General features: G+C 42.2%; 1 protein-coding gene across 1 annotated transcript in view; it reads left to right on the top strand.

The window, feature by feature from the left end:
* Positions 1-16,490, top strand: part of LOC139369449 (collagen alpha-1(VII) chain-like) — a 102,365-nt gene that overhangs the window by 52,305 nt on the left and 33,570 nt on the right. Inside the window, exons 49-64 of the mRNA XM_071108713.1 lie at positions 38-70; positions 204-275; positions 493-552; positions 2,259-2,294; positions 2,455-2,535; positions 7,340-7,375; positions 7,945-7,989; positions 9,690-9,761; positions 10,072-10,116; positions 10,208-10,243; positions 10,434-10,475; positions 10,598-10,678; positions 11,867-11,902; positions 12,076-12,111; positions 12,556-12,636; positions 12,760-12,795. Coding sequence (XP_070964814.1) covers positions 38-70; positions 204-275; positions 493-552; positions 2,259-2,294; positions 2,455-2,535; positions 7,340-7,375; positions 7,945-7,989; positions 9,690-9,761; positions 10,072-10,116; positions 10,208-10,243; positions 10,434-10,475; positions 10,598-10,678; positions 11,867-11,902; positions 12,076-12,111; positions 12,556-12,636; positions 12,760-12,795 — 828 coding nt within the window. The remainder of the gene's footprint in view (positions 1-37; positions 71-203; positions 276-492; positions 553-2,258; positions 2,295-2,454; positions 2,536-7,339; positions 7,376-7,944; positions 7,990-9,689; positions 9,762-10,071; positions 10,117-10,207; positions 10,244-10,433; positions 10,476-10,597; positions 10,679-11,866; positions 11,903-12,075; positions 12,112-12,555; positions 12,637-12,759; positions 12,796-16,490) is intronic.

The raw sequence follows: 16,490 nt of genomic DNA on the forward strand, positions 1-16,490 counted from the left end.
TGATATTTCCTCCTTTTGTACATTTCTACACATCCAGGGGCCAGGATTAGGTGGGAAGAAAGGTGAACAGGCAAGTTTCTCACTTTTACTTCCTCATACTTCCCATCTCCATATTAATGGTTGATATGTTGATGTACTGGACACAGTTACAACACTTTCTCCATAGACTCATTCTCTCTTCCCCTTCTCCTCTCTTTCCTCAGGGTGAGCCGGGTCTGCCAGGTCCAGAGGGGCCCAGGGGCCAGAAGGGCGATCCAGCCCAGAAAGGTGAAAAAGTGAGTTGGTACCCACAGGTTACATGATGGTGCGCTGCATGAAACAGGCACTCCATGCCCTTCGGTGGTGTGTGTTTGTGCTCGGCATGTGTGTGTGTACAGGGGATTTAATGATGTTCGCTATGCAAGCAGGTATCAGTGTTTTATGCTGTTCATCTGTCTTTCTGTTACTCACTGTCTCTCATTCTCTAATTTCTCTCCTCTTTCATTCTTCCAGGGTTCCCCAGGTACTGGCTCTCCTGGCCAGGCTGGATCTAAAGGAGAGCAGGGGGATCGGGTGAGTTCAGAGGAAGCTGTGATCATTTATCAGTCTTTATCTAAGCTACAAATCTCCTTGATATACATTTTTTTCTTTATTGTTTTCTATATTGTAGAATAATAGTGAAGACATCAAACTATGAAATAATATATGGAATCATGTAGTAACCAAAAAAGTGTTAAACAAATCAAATATATTTTATATTTGAGATTCTTCAAAGTAGCCACTTGATGAAAGCTTTGCACACTCTTGGCATTCTCAACCAGCTTCACCTGGAATGCGTTTCCAACATTCTTGAAGGAGTTCCCACATATGCTGAACACTTGTTGGCTGCTTTTCTGTCACTCTGTGGTCCAGCTCAACCCAAACTATCTCAATTGGGTTGAGGTCAGATGATTGTGGATGCCAGGTCATCTGATGCAGCACTTCATCACTGTCCTTGGTCAAATAGTCCTTACACAGCCTGGAGGTGTATTGCGTCATTGTCCTGTTAAAAAACAAATGATAGTCCCACTAAGCGCAACCAGATGGGATGGTGCATCGCTGCAGAATGTTGTGGTAGCCATGCTGGTTAAGTGTGCCTTGAATTCTAAATAAATCACAGACAGTGTCACCAGCAAAGCACCCGCACACCATCACACCTCCTCCTCCATGCTTCACGGTGGGAACCACACATGCGAAGATCATCCGTTCACCTACTCTGTCTCACAAAGACATGGCGGTTGTAACCAAAAATCTCAGATTTGGACTCAGACCAAAGGACAGATTTCCACCAGTCTAATGTCCATTGCTCGTGTTTCTTGGCCCAAGCAAGTCTTGTATTCTTATTGGTGTCCTTTAGTAGTGGTTTCTTTTCAGCAATTTGACCATGAAGGCCTGATTCACCCAGTCTCCTCTGAACAGTTGATGTTGAGATGTGTCTGTTACTTGAACTCTGTGAAGCATTTTTTTGGGCTGCAATTTCTGAGGCTGGTAACTCTAATGAACATATCCTTTGCAGCAGAGGTAACTCTGGGTCTTCCTTTCCTGTGGCATTCCTCCTGAATGCCAGTTTCATCACAGCGCTTGATGGTTTTTACTGCACTTGTAGAAACTTTCAAAGTTCTTTACATTTTCTGGATTGACTGACCTTCATGTCTTGAAGTAATAATGGACTGTCATTTCTCTTTGCTTATTTGAGCTGTTCTTGTCATAATATGGACTTGGTCTTTTCCCAAATAGGGCTATCTTCTGTATACCACCCCTACCTTGTCACAACACAACTGATTGGCTTAAAATCATTAAGAAAGAAAGAAATTCCACAAATACATTTTTAACAAGGCACACCTGTTAATTTAAATGCATTCCCGGTGACTACCTTATGAAGGGGTGGTAGGTAGCCTAGTGGTTAGAGTGTTGGGCCATTAACCGAAAGTTTGCTAGATCGAATCCCTGAGGTAAAAATCTGTCGTTCTGATTTGTTTAACATAGTTTTGATGTCTTCACTGTTATTCTACAATATAGAAAATAGTCAAAATAAAGAAAAACCCTTGAATGAGTAGGTGTGTCCCAACTTTTGACTGGTATTGTCTCTGCAGAAAGCCCCCAAAGGTATATTGTAAAACATATGTATCATTCATTGAGCTTCCCTGTGTAGCTGCTGAAAGATGCTCAGCATGTAGGTCATGTCCTACATACTCAGACTGACAGTCTGTAAACACCTAAACATGTTCTTTCCCCTTTAGGGACTCTCTGGCTTAGCTGGAAGACTGGGGATCAAGGTGAGACACTTTTTTTATTTGAACTTCTATTTAGTATTTCTGTTGCATCAGTGTTGCTTTCTCATAAAGTAACTTGTACATTCTTGTAAGTAATTCTTAGCTTTCTCATAGTAAAACTACTGTGTCGTGTCCAGCTGATGTGTTCTTATTGGTTTTGTAGGGGGATTCAGGTGAACCAGGAGAGAGAGGGGAGACAGGACGAGCCGGACCCGCAGGAAAGAATGGCATCCCTGGGAAAGAGGTCTGAGACACTACCCATTCCACCCTGGAGCTTTTCACCTCTGCCAAACCCCTGCATGTTATACTATCACGCACCCAATGCAAACCATCCCTGTTTCAATAGTAGTCACTTACTGCGCTTAACGACCTGTTATCACTCTAATACTACTACTCTGTTATAACTATACTACTATTATGTTATACCTATTGTATTTTCTCAAACTCTGCTTCTTCACTACTGGGCCCATTACCTTTTTACATCTACACTTTTATTTCTCCAGTTCAATCAACCTAGAGCAGTAGTCACCCACCTTTTCTGAGCCAGAATCACTTTCTGAGCCGAAATGCAACCCGAGATCTACCGCTCAGATTTCTTTAAAAACATGACTTCAAAAATGTAAGCCTATGCAACATTAACCAATTAAAAACAGTTATGCAGTGATGAGGTTCGTGCAGTAGGCTACAGGACCAATACAGTCGTGGCCAAAAGTTTTGAGATTGACACAAATATAAATTTTCACAAAGTCTGCTGCCTCAGTTTGTATGGTGGCAATTTGCATATACTCCAGAATGTTATGAAGAGTGATCAGATGAATTGCAATTAATTGCAAAGTCCCTCGTTGCCATGCAAATGAACTGAATTGCAAAAAAACATTTGCACTGCATTTCAGTCCTGCCACAAAAGGACCAGCTGACTTCTCCCAACCATCCAGGAACAGTTTGGTGACGAACAATGCCTTTTCCAGCATGATGGAGCACCTTGCCATAAGGCAAAAGTGATAACTAAGTGGCTCGGGGAACAAAACATTGATATTTTGGGTCCATGGCCAGGAAACTCCCAAGAACCTTAATCCCATTGAGAACTTTTGGTCAATCCTCAAGAGGCGGGTGGACAAACAAAAATCCACAAATTCTGACAAACTCCAAGCATTGATTATGCAAGAATGGGCTGCCATCAGTCAGTATGTGGCCCAGAAGTTAATTGACAGCATGCCAGGGCAGATTGCAGAGGTCTTGAAAAAGAAGGGTCAACACTGCAAATATTGACTCTTTGCATCAAATTCATGTAATTGTCAATAAAAGCCCTTGACACTTATGAAATGCTTGTAATTATACTTCAGTATTCCATAGTAACATCTGACAAAAATATCTAAAGACACTGAAGCAGAAAACTTTGTGAAAATTAATATTTGTGCCATTCTCAAAACTTTTGGCCACGACTGTATATTATCACTGCATTTTGGCTACACTTGAATTGCACTGCCAATGTTGTTCTTCTCAGACCATTTTGACATTATATTTCAAAATTGTAGGTATATGATCACACTGGTAATAGATCGTTTGTTGTATTACTTGTGAGGCACAGCTGAGTGAGCATAATAAATTGCTTTTTTGCTGGACTGATGCCCTGCATCTGATGGTCAGTCTGAGGGGAGGGAGGGAACAGCGGTGAGGCTGCCTCTCACCCGACTCACCGTCCCGGCTCTCTCCCTTCCTCCATGAGAAAAGGGCCAGACTTTTAGCTGATGGCAAAACTTAAGTCACACTGCATTATTTCTGCTTCATGCACCAATTAATGTTGTTACTTCTATGGCCAGAGAAAGTGAAATATTCCTTGATATAAAAAAAGACACAAGCTGCCAATAATAACAATTTAAACATAGCCACAGGAAGTAGGGATGCTGAGGTTGCTGCAGCAGGCCCTGAAAAGTAAGAATGTACATTTTTGTATATATATATATATTTATTTTTATTTTTATTTTTTATTCTTACAAAAGTAGTGCACTGGGCCTTTACTAGTCCTGTATTAACGGACCGATATAGCCAACTGTAATGCAGGCAAAAAAAAATTTGCGTCGAACAAAGTATTGGCAGTGCTGAATAACAAATGAAACATGAACTTACTCATAAACTCAGCAGCTCTTTGCTGTATTCATTGAGTCTCTCTCTAGTCATGGTTTTAAAAGTTTTCAAATCTGTTCGAGGGTCCTTTTTACAGTCTATAGTGCAAGGAAACTGTGCAGACACGGTGATCTATCTGATTGGCCAGTGGTAGGCCTATAAGTGCACTTGATTTTCCCTCTGGGCCTGACAAGGGTAGGCGAAGTTCTACATGAAATGGTTCAAAATGGGAACATTTGCCTTCCTGATGCTAGGGCTGCGGAATCAAGTGCATCTACCACCAACAGCGTGAAACAAATAAAAAAAATAGGAACGCAAGGCTTTATCGTTGGGTTTTTCACAGAAATGTTTGGTGATTGACTAGGAATGGGTTGGTGACAATGAAACTATTAGTATGTTATTCAAGACTACCACAAAGGGAATGAATGTCATACTGCCATTCCAGTGCAACTAATAACTGTACTAATACAGTGTGTCTAATTCTGACCTCTTTGTTGTGTAAGTGTTGTTATGATATAACGATAACCTAACCAGTCATATAAGGCTTTCTTTCTATCTCTCTCCCCCTCATACCCTGATGACACTAGAGGTACATCACCACTAATGACTGTTACTACAACTACTCTTTGGAATAATACCTAAACAATACTACTACTACTACTAAGTCTATTTCATGTCTACCGCAATCTCTTTTCTGTATACAGTGCATTCAGGAATTATTCAAACCCACTTGACTTTTTTCCCACATTTTGTTACGTTACAACCTTATTCTAAAGTATTGTATTAAATCGTTTTTTCCCCTCATCAATCTACACACAATACCCCATAATGTCAAAGCAAAAACTGTTTTTTAGAAATTTGACAAATAAAAAACGGAAATATCACATTTACCTAAGTATTCAGACCCTTAACTCAGTAATTTGTTGAAGCACCTTTGGCAGCGATTACAGCCTCTAATCTTCTTGGGTATGACACTACAAGCTTGGCACACCTGAAATTGGGGAGTTTCTCCCATTCTTCTCTGCAGATCCTCTCAAGCTCTGTCAGGTTGGATGGGGAGCGTCGCTGGACAGCTATTTTCAGGTCTCTCCAGAGATGTTCAATCGGCTTCAAGTCTGGGCTCTGGCTGGGCCACTCAAGGACATTCCAATAGTTGTCCCAAAGCCACTCCTGCGTTGTCTTGTCTTGGCTGTGTGTTTAGGGTCGTTGTCCTGTTGGTAGGTGAACCTTTTTTTCTTAGTCTGAGGTCCTGAGCGCTCTTCATCAAGGATTTGCTAAGTTCATCTTTCCCTCAATCCAGACTAGTCTCCCAGTCCCTACCGCTGAAAAACATCCCCACAGCATGATGCTGCCACCACCATTCTTCACCTTAGAGATGGTGCCAGGTTTCATCCAGATGTGACGCTTGGCATTCAGGCCGATTAGTTCAATCTTGGTTTCATCAGACCAGAGAATCTTGTTTCTCATGGTCTAAGAGTCCTTCAGGTCCCTTTTGGAAAACTCCAAGCTGTCATGTGCCTTTTACTGAGGGGTGGCTTCTGTCTGGCCACTTTACCATAAAGATAAAAGAGAGCCGCACACTCTTGGAGCTCAGATGCAATAATTTAATTACCAACGTTTCGACAGCCAAGCTGTCTTCATCAGGGTATAATCACAAACACTGCGGGATGACTTGTTTATGTAGTGGCAAAAGACACAGGGGTCTGTAATCATGGCCAAGAGAGTCTTTCTAGAGAGTTTTTCTTAGCCACCGTGCTTCTACACCTGCATTGCTTGCTGTTTGGGGTTTTAGGCTGGGTTTCTGTACAGCACTTTGAGATATCAGCTGATGTACGAAGGGCTATATAAATAAATTTGATTTTATTTTGATTTTATTTGGCCTAATATCATTGGTTAATTATCAAATATTAAAATGGCATACAAAGAACAGCATACAAACAACAAATGGATAGCATACAATCATAGATTCATTTTAGACTACACAAGCTTACAAACAATTACAATGGCAAAGTCACAATAATCACAAGAATGGCTTCAGATCAAAGTCTACGTTGAGACCGAAGGGAGCTCTTCTAGATCACTCTACCATAAAGGCCTGATTGGTGGAGTGCTGCAGAGATATTTGTCCTTCTGGGAGGTTCTCCCGTCTCCACAAAGGAACTCAGGAGCTCTGTCAGAGTGACCATCAGGTTCTTGATCACCTCCCTGACCAAGGCCCTGCTCTCCCAATTGCTCAGTTTAGCTGGGTGGCCAGCTCTAGGAAGAGTCTTGGTGGTTCAAAACTTCTTCCGTTTAAGATTGACTGTGTTCTTGGGGACCTTCAAGGTTGCAGACATTTTTTGGCACCCTTCGCCAGATCTGTGTCTCGTCACAATCCTGTCTTGGAGCTCTACGGACAATTCCTTCAACCTCATGACTTGGTTTTTGCTCTGACATGCATTGTCAACTGTAGGACCTTATATAGACAGGTATGTGCCTTTCCAAATCATGTCCAATCAATTGAATTTACCACAGCTGGACTCAAATCAAGTTGGAGAAACATCTCAAGGATGATCAATTGAAAACAGGATGCGCCTGAGCTCAATTTCGAGTGTCATATCAAAGGGTCTGAATACTTATGTAAATAAAGTATTTCAGTTTTTTATTTTTTAAGTAATGTGCTAAGGAGTGTTCTAAACTTGTTTTCACGTTGTCATTATGGGGTATTTTGTGTGTAGATTGATGAGGAAAAATTATATTTAATCAATTTTATAATACGGCTGTAACGCAACAAAATGTGGAAAAGGGGAAGGGGTCTGAATTCTTACCATTGCCCTATGTGATGTTGTGGGGTTCAGTTTTAAAAGTTTGATGTATTTTGACTGTGTCAGTGTGGTGTTCTCCCCCTATGATGGGACTAAAATATGGATCACTGTGTTTTGCAGGGAGCCAAAGGAGACAAGGGTGACGAAGGCACTCCCGTAAGAAACAATCTCTCCTTCTCTATATATAATTTGTCCTGTGACAAACCATGATATCTCTTTTTCTCTCTCTCTCTCTCTTTCAATTCAATTCACTTTAAGGTATTTATTGGCATTGGAAACATATTTTGTTAAGTGAAATAGGTAATAAACAAATGTGAAATAAACAATTAATACATTTACTGTAAACATTTTACTCATAAAAGTTCCAAAGTTCTCGCGATCTGTTTCTGTCTCCATCTCTCTGTCTCTCTCTGTCACTCCCTTATTGCCTTATCTGGTTCTATCAGTTCCATTCAAAGTGTTCCATGTTTGAATGCAACTTCTCTCTCTCTGGCACCCATTCTCTTTATTAATATTGGTGAGTGAGAGATGTGTATTATTGTCACATGATTCAGTCACGCCTCAGACCCTCTGCTCATCTGACAGGGGATTGGTGGAGACTAGAGACAATAGTAGACAATAGCATAGCATGTATCTGTTTCTATGTCTCCTCACTTCCTACTTCCCATCTTCCTCTCCTCCATCGGTCTCTCTAATTTTCCATCTGTTCTCGCTCCTTCCACCAGGGGGAGTCTGGACTCCCAGGGAAGGCAGGGGAGAGAGGACTAAGGGTGAGTAGTCACATGTCTGTGTCACATACATGGTGTAAATGAATGGACAAAGCCATTGATCACATGACACCATTCATTCTAATAGCATATTGAAGCCAAATGAAGTCGGTTAAGATGGTGTCTCAAGGAGACATAACATGCACCGTTTGAGCTACTCCTGGAATGGACATTGCAGGCTAGCTCAGTGCTGCCGCCTCTCACTGTTGAAGGCCGACCTGTGTACTGCAGGCTGCCATTGGCAACTAAATTATCCTTATATCTTTTTCTGTGTGTGATTTTAAAAGATTTGGTTCAAGGACATATCATTTTTTGTACCATGCATAATTTTCAAAAAATATATAAATGCAACAATTTCAAAGATTTTACTGAGTTACAGTTCATATAAGGAAATCAGTCAATTGAAATAAATTAATTTGGCCCTAATCTATGGATTTCACATGACTGGGAATACAGATATGATTTTTTGGTCATAGATACCATTAAAAGGATCTCGTCATGGTATCTCTATGCATTCAAATTGCCATTGATAAAATGCAATTGTGTTCATTGTCCGTGGTTTATGCCTGCCCATACCATAACCTCGCCACCACCATGGGGCACTCTGTTCACAATGTCGACATCAGCAAACCGCTCGCCCACACAATGCCATACACGTGGTCTCCGGTTGAGGCCATTTGGACATACTGCCAAATTCTCTAAAATGACGTTGGAGTTGGCTTATGGTAGAGAAATTAACATTCAATTCTCTGGCAACAGCTCTGGTGGACATTCCTGCAGTCAGCATGCCAATTGAACGCTCTCTTAAAACCTGAGACATCTGTGGCATTGTGTTGTGTGACTAAACTGCACTTTTAAGAGTGGCCTTTTATTGTCCCCAGCACAAGGTGAACCTGTGTAATGATCATGCTGTTTAATCAGCTTCTTGACATGCCAGGTGGATGGGTTATCTTGGCAAAGAAGAAATTAGCTTTTTGTGCGTATGAAAAATGTCTGGGATCTTTTATTTCAGCTCATGAAACATGGGACCAACACTTTACATGTTGGTTTATATTTTTGTTCAGTGTAGATTTACACAAAGATTGACCATGAAGATTGCCATTTTTCCATTCACTATAATGGGGGATCCTGTTTTCTGCTTACAATGCCTGCATTACCGCAGTCGGCCTTGAATTTCCATGGCTTCAATGAGAGGGGACACTATAAAACATTTTTAAAAACTCTCTTTATGCCCTATTTTCAGAATCGTCTTGCAGTACTGTATATGGTGATTGATCATGACCTACATTAGTGATCAATCAGTGAAATTGCTTATCCATATATTTATAAATTCTTATTCCATTCCTTTACTTAGATTTGTGTGTATTAGGTATTTGTTGTGAAATTGTTAGATATTACTTGTTAGATATTGCTGCACTGTCGGAACAAGAAGCACAAGCATTTCGCCACACTTGCAATAACATCTGCTAAACATGTGTATGTGACCAATAAAATTTGATTTGATGAACCATGACCAACATGATATGAAGTGGATGTTGTCAGGACAGATTAAATCCTGATGAAGACCGCTTAGCTGTTGTTGATTAAATGCAGTTTTGCATCTGAGCCATCAGTGTGCAGCTTTTCCTTTCTTTTCTAAGATGTTTTTAGGACTACCATGGTAACTAAGCATAATCTGTGTGGGTTTTATCCCCCGTCCTCAGGGCCTTGCGGGTCAGCCTGGACGAGCAGGAGAGAAGGGAGACCTGGGAGACCCTGGAGAGCATGGACGTAATGTGAGACACATGTTTATGTGACAATGTGACACTCCTCTGACAGATTGAGCTGATATACTGTCTGTGTCTTCTGTGTAAAAATTATTGAGAGCATGGAAGACATGTGAGACACATGTTTGTGACGTGACACTTCTGTACACCCATGAATCAGTCAATAATTAATGTGACACTCTTCTGCCAGATTCATCTGATACTCTATATGTGTCAGTATTTGTGTTGGTTACTGTGAGTAATACAGTAGCAGTTGGTGTCTGTCTTTAGTGACAGTTTGTGTGTGTGTGGTGTGATGTGTATGGTGTGTCATCCACAGGGCAGCCCAGGACCTATTGGACCAAGAGGAGAGAAAGGAGTTGAGGTCAGAGGTTATGCTGTTTGTTATCTAATCTGATAGAATAGTTCCAATCTGCTCAATGTAACAAAACTGTATGTTGTTTATGACACAATAGGGAGCTCAAGGCCGCCCAGGACCTCCAGGGAAGGTGGTGAGTCCTGATAAGATTATAACTCTTTAACAATATGTTCATTTAGCAGAGGCTAAATGTGACTTTCAGTCAACAAATATGGCCCTTGTGAGAATCATACCAAATAAATAGTATTACAAGCACCGTACTAACTGAATGAGCAATCAGAACCACATAGCTACCTACATCTCTCTGTCTCTAACTTCTACAGGGCGATACAGAGCAAAAGCTTAAAGGAGAAAGAGGAGAAAAGGTATGTAGATGTCCTTTACTTACTTATAACATTGTACGAACACATCTTTGTATGTATACAGCACAGCTCTCTCTCTCAGTACACCTAACCTCCCAGTGTCTGACGTCACTTCCTGTGTCTAGGGAGATGCTGGTGACCCGGGAGAGCATGGGGGCAAAGGTCAGAAGGGCGAGGCAGGGTCCTCAGGGGCTGCGGGGCTCCGGGTGAGTAAGACTGCTGTCTCTGTCTCTTATCTAACCTTTATTTAACCAGGAAAAGCCCATTGAGACCCAGAGTCTCTTTTTCAAGGGAGACCTGGCCAAGAAGGCAGCAACAATCAATACATTACAGAATTAAAACATACAACAACATGATCCAGCCTAAAAAAAACTCCTCTGTAACAGTCTCTCATCAACATTTTAAATGAATTCAGTGGCGCTAACGTATCTAGATGAAGCATAGATTGTAGACTATTCCATGCACAAGACGAGAAGGCAGTCTTGCCTAATACTGTAAATGTCCTGAGGACTTTAAGTAGCAACCACCTAGCAGACCGGGTATGGTGACCAGACTACAGAGGTGAAGAGGAAGTTTACTCAAAAGGGCTTTGTAGATGAACACATTCTGTAGATTAACACATACACATTTAGGTTAGTGCCATATAAAGTGAGGTCCAACTCACCATTTGGTAAAAGGTGCAATGGTGGGTGAGTGACTTGGCATTTGTAATAAAGCGCAAGGATGCATGATAAACAGAGTCCCGTCTCTGTAAGACTGTTGAGGCTGCATGCATATACAACAAGTCACCATAATCAATTACAGAGAGAAAAGTGGCCTGAACAAGCTTTTTTATTTATTTTGACCTTTTATTTAACTAGGTAAGTCAGGTAAGATAAATTATTATTTACAATGACGGCCTACCCCGGCCAAACCCAGGCGACACTGGGACAATTTTACGCCGCCCTATGGGACTCCCAACCACGGTCGGTTGTGGTACAGCCTGGAATCAAACCAGGGTCTGTAGCGCTGAGATACAGTGCCTTAGACCGCTGCGCCACTCGGCTCCTTTCTAGCTATAAGGGGGAAGCAAGCCTTATTACGAAAATAAAAACACAATTTCTAATTGGGTTTAAAGAAACCTTGTCATCCAACCATATACCTAGGTATTTGTAGGATGTCACGTTTTCAATGGATAAGTACCCTTGATCGGTCACTGCCTCTAAACTACCTCTAAACTTTAAGCAGAGTCTTACGGGGCTATCCTTCCAAATCTAGTTTCTTGAGAAACCTAAGCTTCGGCAGTTACTGAGTATACTGACCTGTGATGGCTGTCTGTCTGTGTGCTGTAGTGTGTGTAATTCTTACCCTGTGTCTTCTCTCTGTCTCACCTGCTCTGTTGTTTGTCTGTGTAGGGTCTCGAGGGACAGCGTGGACCTCCAGGGTCGAGAGTAAGTCACTGTCTGCCTGTCATGTGTGTCTGTCTGTTTTTCTGTCAAGTGTGTCTGTCTTTCTGTCTGCCTGTATGTCTATCTCTTATGTTTGTCTGTCTGTCTAATCACTCTATGCTTCTCTCCTCCCCTCTCTCTATTTCACTCATGGCTCTTTTTTTATTTTTCTCCAGGGTGACACAGGAGAGAGAGGAGGCCCAGGAGAGAAGGTCTGAACAACACATGCTACAGTGACTTCTCACATTCTCACACAGGCAGATTTTCTAATTGACAAATCCTGATAGGATATGGTTCTCCAAACTGGCTGGTGATTGGCAGGTTGCGCTGTCCTTCATTCCACCGGATCCTGTTTACCAGTCTGCAGATTCCCAGTGGGATGAAGCTCAGTGGGGCCTGCTCACAACATCACCATAGCCTGAGACATGCAACTTACTACTGTATACACACATGCTCTGCATCCTAAGAAATACCTCACTGTAGTAATTTTCAAACATTGAACTAACTCTGAGTAATGACGCTGGAGCACTGAATTGCCTTTCCACAGTAGTAGTAGAGTTTTATCCTCTTGTGCAAAATGTTCCAGGTCCAATACAACCACTGTGCAGCCCTTAATCTGATCATACTCTATGCATCATGTGTGCTCCTCTCTGTAGGGAGAGAGAGGTGCGTCTGGGCTGGATGGACGCAACGGTCTGGATGGCAAACCAGGGGCACCAGGAACGGCCGGCCTGAGGGTCAGTACCTCTGTCTCTGTCATACAGACATTACAACAGCTGTAGATTCTCAGGGTACAGTGAACATGACATAAACATTACTGTCTTTAGTTGTCTCTCAATTATTTTCCCTTGGTGTTACAGGGAGACCCAGGGAAACTAGGGGATCCAGGAAGAGATGTGAGTACCACTGTTCTCCAGGCCAGAATCAACCCCTAGACTCGGGGTGCACAACCCCAGTCCCAGAGGGCTGCGCTTCTGCTGGCTTGTGTGGCTCTCTGGTACATTCATTAGTCTGTTAAAGTCAGTGAGTGGAGCTGTTACCATTTGTCTTATCTGAACCTTGGAGAGGTCCCATTAAGAAATGAGAACGGACTTCATGCAAAGATGATCTATTATATTGATAGTCCACTGGCCGCTTTAACAATGGAAATACATGTCTGCAAAGGTGAAAGGCAGGAGGAGGCGAGATCAGGTGGGAACATTCTGATGATCTTTTGTAGAAAACTTATCAATACACTCGTAACAACCAAAGCATTATGAAATCAAATAAGCCTCAGCTATCAAAATAGCAATTCACTTTCATCTTAAAACAAATTTGTCACTTTCACATTGCCCTCCAGACAAAAACACCTCACTTGCTGCGTAATCTGCGCGGACAGATTTTGGGCGACCCTCTTACTTTGCCTCTTGCTTTCAGCTTCAGGATAGTATCGCATCTGCCAAATTACTAAAATGTCATTGTACGTGGAACAAAAAAATAAACGCAACATGTAAAGTGTTGGTCCCGTGTTTCATGAGCTGAAATAAAAGAACCCAGAAATGTTCCATATGCACAAAAAGCGTATTTCTCTTAAATGTTGTGCACAAATTTGTTTACATCCCTGTTAGTGAGTATTTCTCCATTGCCAAAGTAATCCATCTACCTGACTGGTGTGGCATATCAAGAAGCTGATTAAACAGCATGATCATTGCACAGGTGCACCTTGTGCTGGGGACAATAAAAGGCCACCCTAAAATGTGCAGTTTTGTCACAGCAGATGAAACTGTGAGTTTGCACGAACAAATAATTTCTGCACAAACTGTCAGAAACCATTTCAGGGAAACTCATCTGCGTGCCCGTCGTCCTCACCAGGGTCTTGACCTGACTGCAGTTCGGCGTCGTAACCCGACTTCAGTGGGCCAATGCTCACCTTCGATGGCCACTGGCACCCTGTAGGAATGGATGAATCCCGCTTTCAACTGTACGAGCAGATAGCAGACAGCGTGTATGGCTTTGTGTGGGTGAGCTGTTTGCTGATGTCAGTGTTGTGAACAGAGTGCCCCGTGGTGGTGAGGTTATGGTATGGGCAGGCATAAACTACAGACAACGAACACAATTGCATTTTATCGATGGCAATTTCAATGCACAGAGATACCATGACGAGATCCATTGTCGGGCCATTCATCCGCCGCCATCACCTCATGTTTCAGCATGATAATGCACACCCCCATGGCGCAAGGATCTGTACACAATTCCTGGAAACTGAAAATATCCCAGTTCTTCCATGGCTGCACATGTTTGGGAAGCTCTGGATCGACGTGTACGACAGCATGTTCCAGTTCCCGCCAATAACCAGCAACTTCGAACAGCCATTGAAAAGGAGTGAGACAACATTCTATAGGCTACAATCAACAGGGCTTTATTGACTATGAACTTGCTTATTTATCCAATGGTGTGACAGACTATGTTTGTTCCCAAGCTCTGGACTCTGACTCTATTGGTTACACAGACTCTTGGCCTCCCATCGTATTCTAACTACCTCTCGCCGGCTTTGTATTCATGTTATCTGATGAAATTGCTGTACAATATTATCTTGTTGCCATCTGATGCACATCCAAATGTCATAAACAATCAACACTGCAGAGTTCTCCCAGTCCTCTGCCATGCCCTGATTGTATTACTGCTGATGATATCTGGAAATGTGCATATACACCCTAGCCCATCTACTGTTGCTAGCCCCAATTCAGACTTGTTCTCTGATATCTGTTTCACTGATTTCTGCTCTCGTAAAAGTCTGGGTTTTCTGCAAATTGACACTTCAAGCTTATTACCTAAAATGGATACATTTAAAGTGTGGGTTCACAGCTCCAATCCAGATGTGTTGGTCATTACTGAAACGTGGTTAAGAAAGAGTGTTTTCAACACTGATGTGAACTTTTCTGGTTATAACCTTTTTTGACAAGACAGATCTTCAAAGGAGGTGGAGTGGCAATCTTTACCAAGGATCACCTTCAGTGCTCGGTTGTCTCCACCAAGTCTGTCTACAATCAATTTGATTTGCTGTTTTTAAGCATTAACCATCAGCACCGGCCTGTACCCTACCTGCCCTAAGATCTCTCCTGGCCCCTTACACTAAGTCTGAATGTGTCCTGCTAGGTGACCTAAACTGGGATATGCTTAAAGCACCTGACCAAGTCCTAAAGCAATGGGACTCCCTAAATCTTTCTCGGATTATTACCAATCCCACAAGGTATGACTCCAAACACCTAGAAACAGCTACTCTCCTTGGTGTTAACCTCACAAATAATCCTGATAGGTATCAGTCTGCTGTTTTCTGTATTGACCTTAGTGATCACTGTTTTACAGCCTGTGTTCGTAATGGCTGCCCAATGAAACAACCTGTCCTGACTTGTCATTGACGCTTGCTAAAAAAAACTTTAAAGAGCAAGCCTTCATGACCTCTGTAAATTGGTATAGAATCCCCTCTGTCGAAGAGGCTTGGTCTTTCTTTTTTGGTATTTTCAGTGGTATTGTTAACAAACATGCCCCATAAAGAAAATTATAATTAAAAACAGGTTCAGGCTCAGGTTCGACCGTGATCTGGCAGAGTAACTCCACCTCAAGAATTTCATTTGGCAGACTGGCTCTTGTTCAGGCAAATGATAAATAAATGCACTCAGGCTATCCAGAAGGCCAAAGTTAGTTACTTTAAGGAGCAGTTCTCTCTCTGTGGGCCTCACCCCAAGACGTTCTGGAAAACAGTTAAAGACCTGGAGAATGAACCCTCCTCCTCACATCTGCCCATGTCCCTTAATGTTGATGATGTGGTTGTTACTGACAAGGAGCACATGGCTGAGCTCTTTAATCGCCACTTTATTTTGTCTGGATTCCTATTTGACTCAGCCATTCCTCCTTGCCCGTCTAACATTTCCTCATCTCCCACCCCTTCTAATACGGAACTATCCCTAATGCTCCTCACTCTTTTTCCCCTGTCCCACTACAAAGTTTCTCCCTGCAGGCAGTCACTGAGTCTGAGGTGTTAAATAACCCCTAAAAACACCTGGTTCACTGCAACCTTAAAGGTCCTAAATGATGTCACCATTGTCCTTGATTCTAATTCATGTTTTTATTGACTTGGCCAAAGCCTTTGATACGGTAGACCATTCCATTCTTGTGGGCCGGCTAAGGAGTGTCACCAAGGGAGTACCCCAAGACTCGATCCTAGGCTATACGCTCTATACGCTCTTCTCAATTTACATCAACAACATAGCTCAGGCAGTAGGAAGCTCTCTCATCCATTTATATGCATTCTTATACTCAACTGGCCCCTTCACAGATTTTGTTCTTAAATGCTCTACAACAAAGCTTTGTTAGTGCCCAACAAGCTTTCTCTGCCCTTAACCTTTTTCTGAACACCTCCAAAACAAAGGTCATGTGGTTTGGTAAGAAGAATGCCCCTCCCCACCAGTGTGATTACTACCTCTGAGGGTTTAGAGCTTGAGGTAGTCACTTCATACAAGTACTTGGGAGTATGGCTAGACGGTACACTCTTTGTCTCAGCACATATCAAAGCTGCAGGCTAACGTTAAATCTAGACTTGGTTTCCTCTATC

The sequence above is a fragment of the Oncorhynchus clarkii genome, chromosome 17 (assembly GCF_045791955.1).
Source record: "Oncorhynchus clarkii lewisi isolate Uvic-CL-2024 chromosome 17, UVic_Ocla_1.0, whole genome shotgun sequence".
Lineage (NCBI taxonomy): Eukaryota > Metazoa > Chordata > Actinopteri > Salmoniformes > Salmonidae > Oncorhynchus > Oncorhynchus clarkii.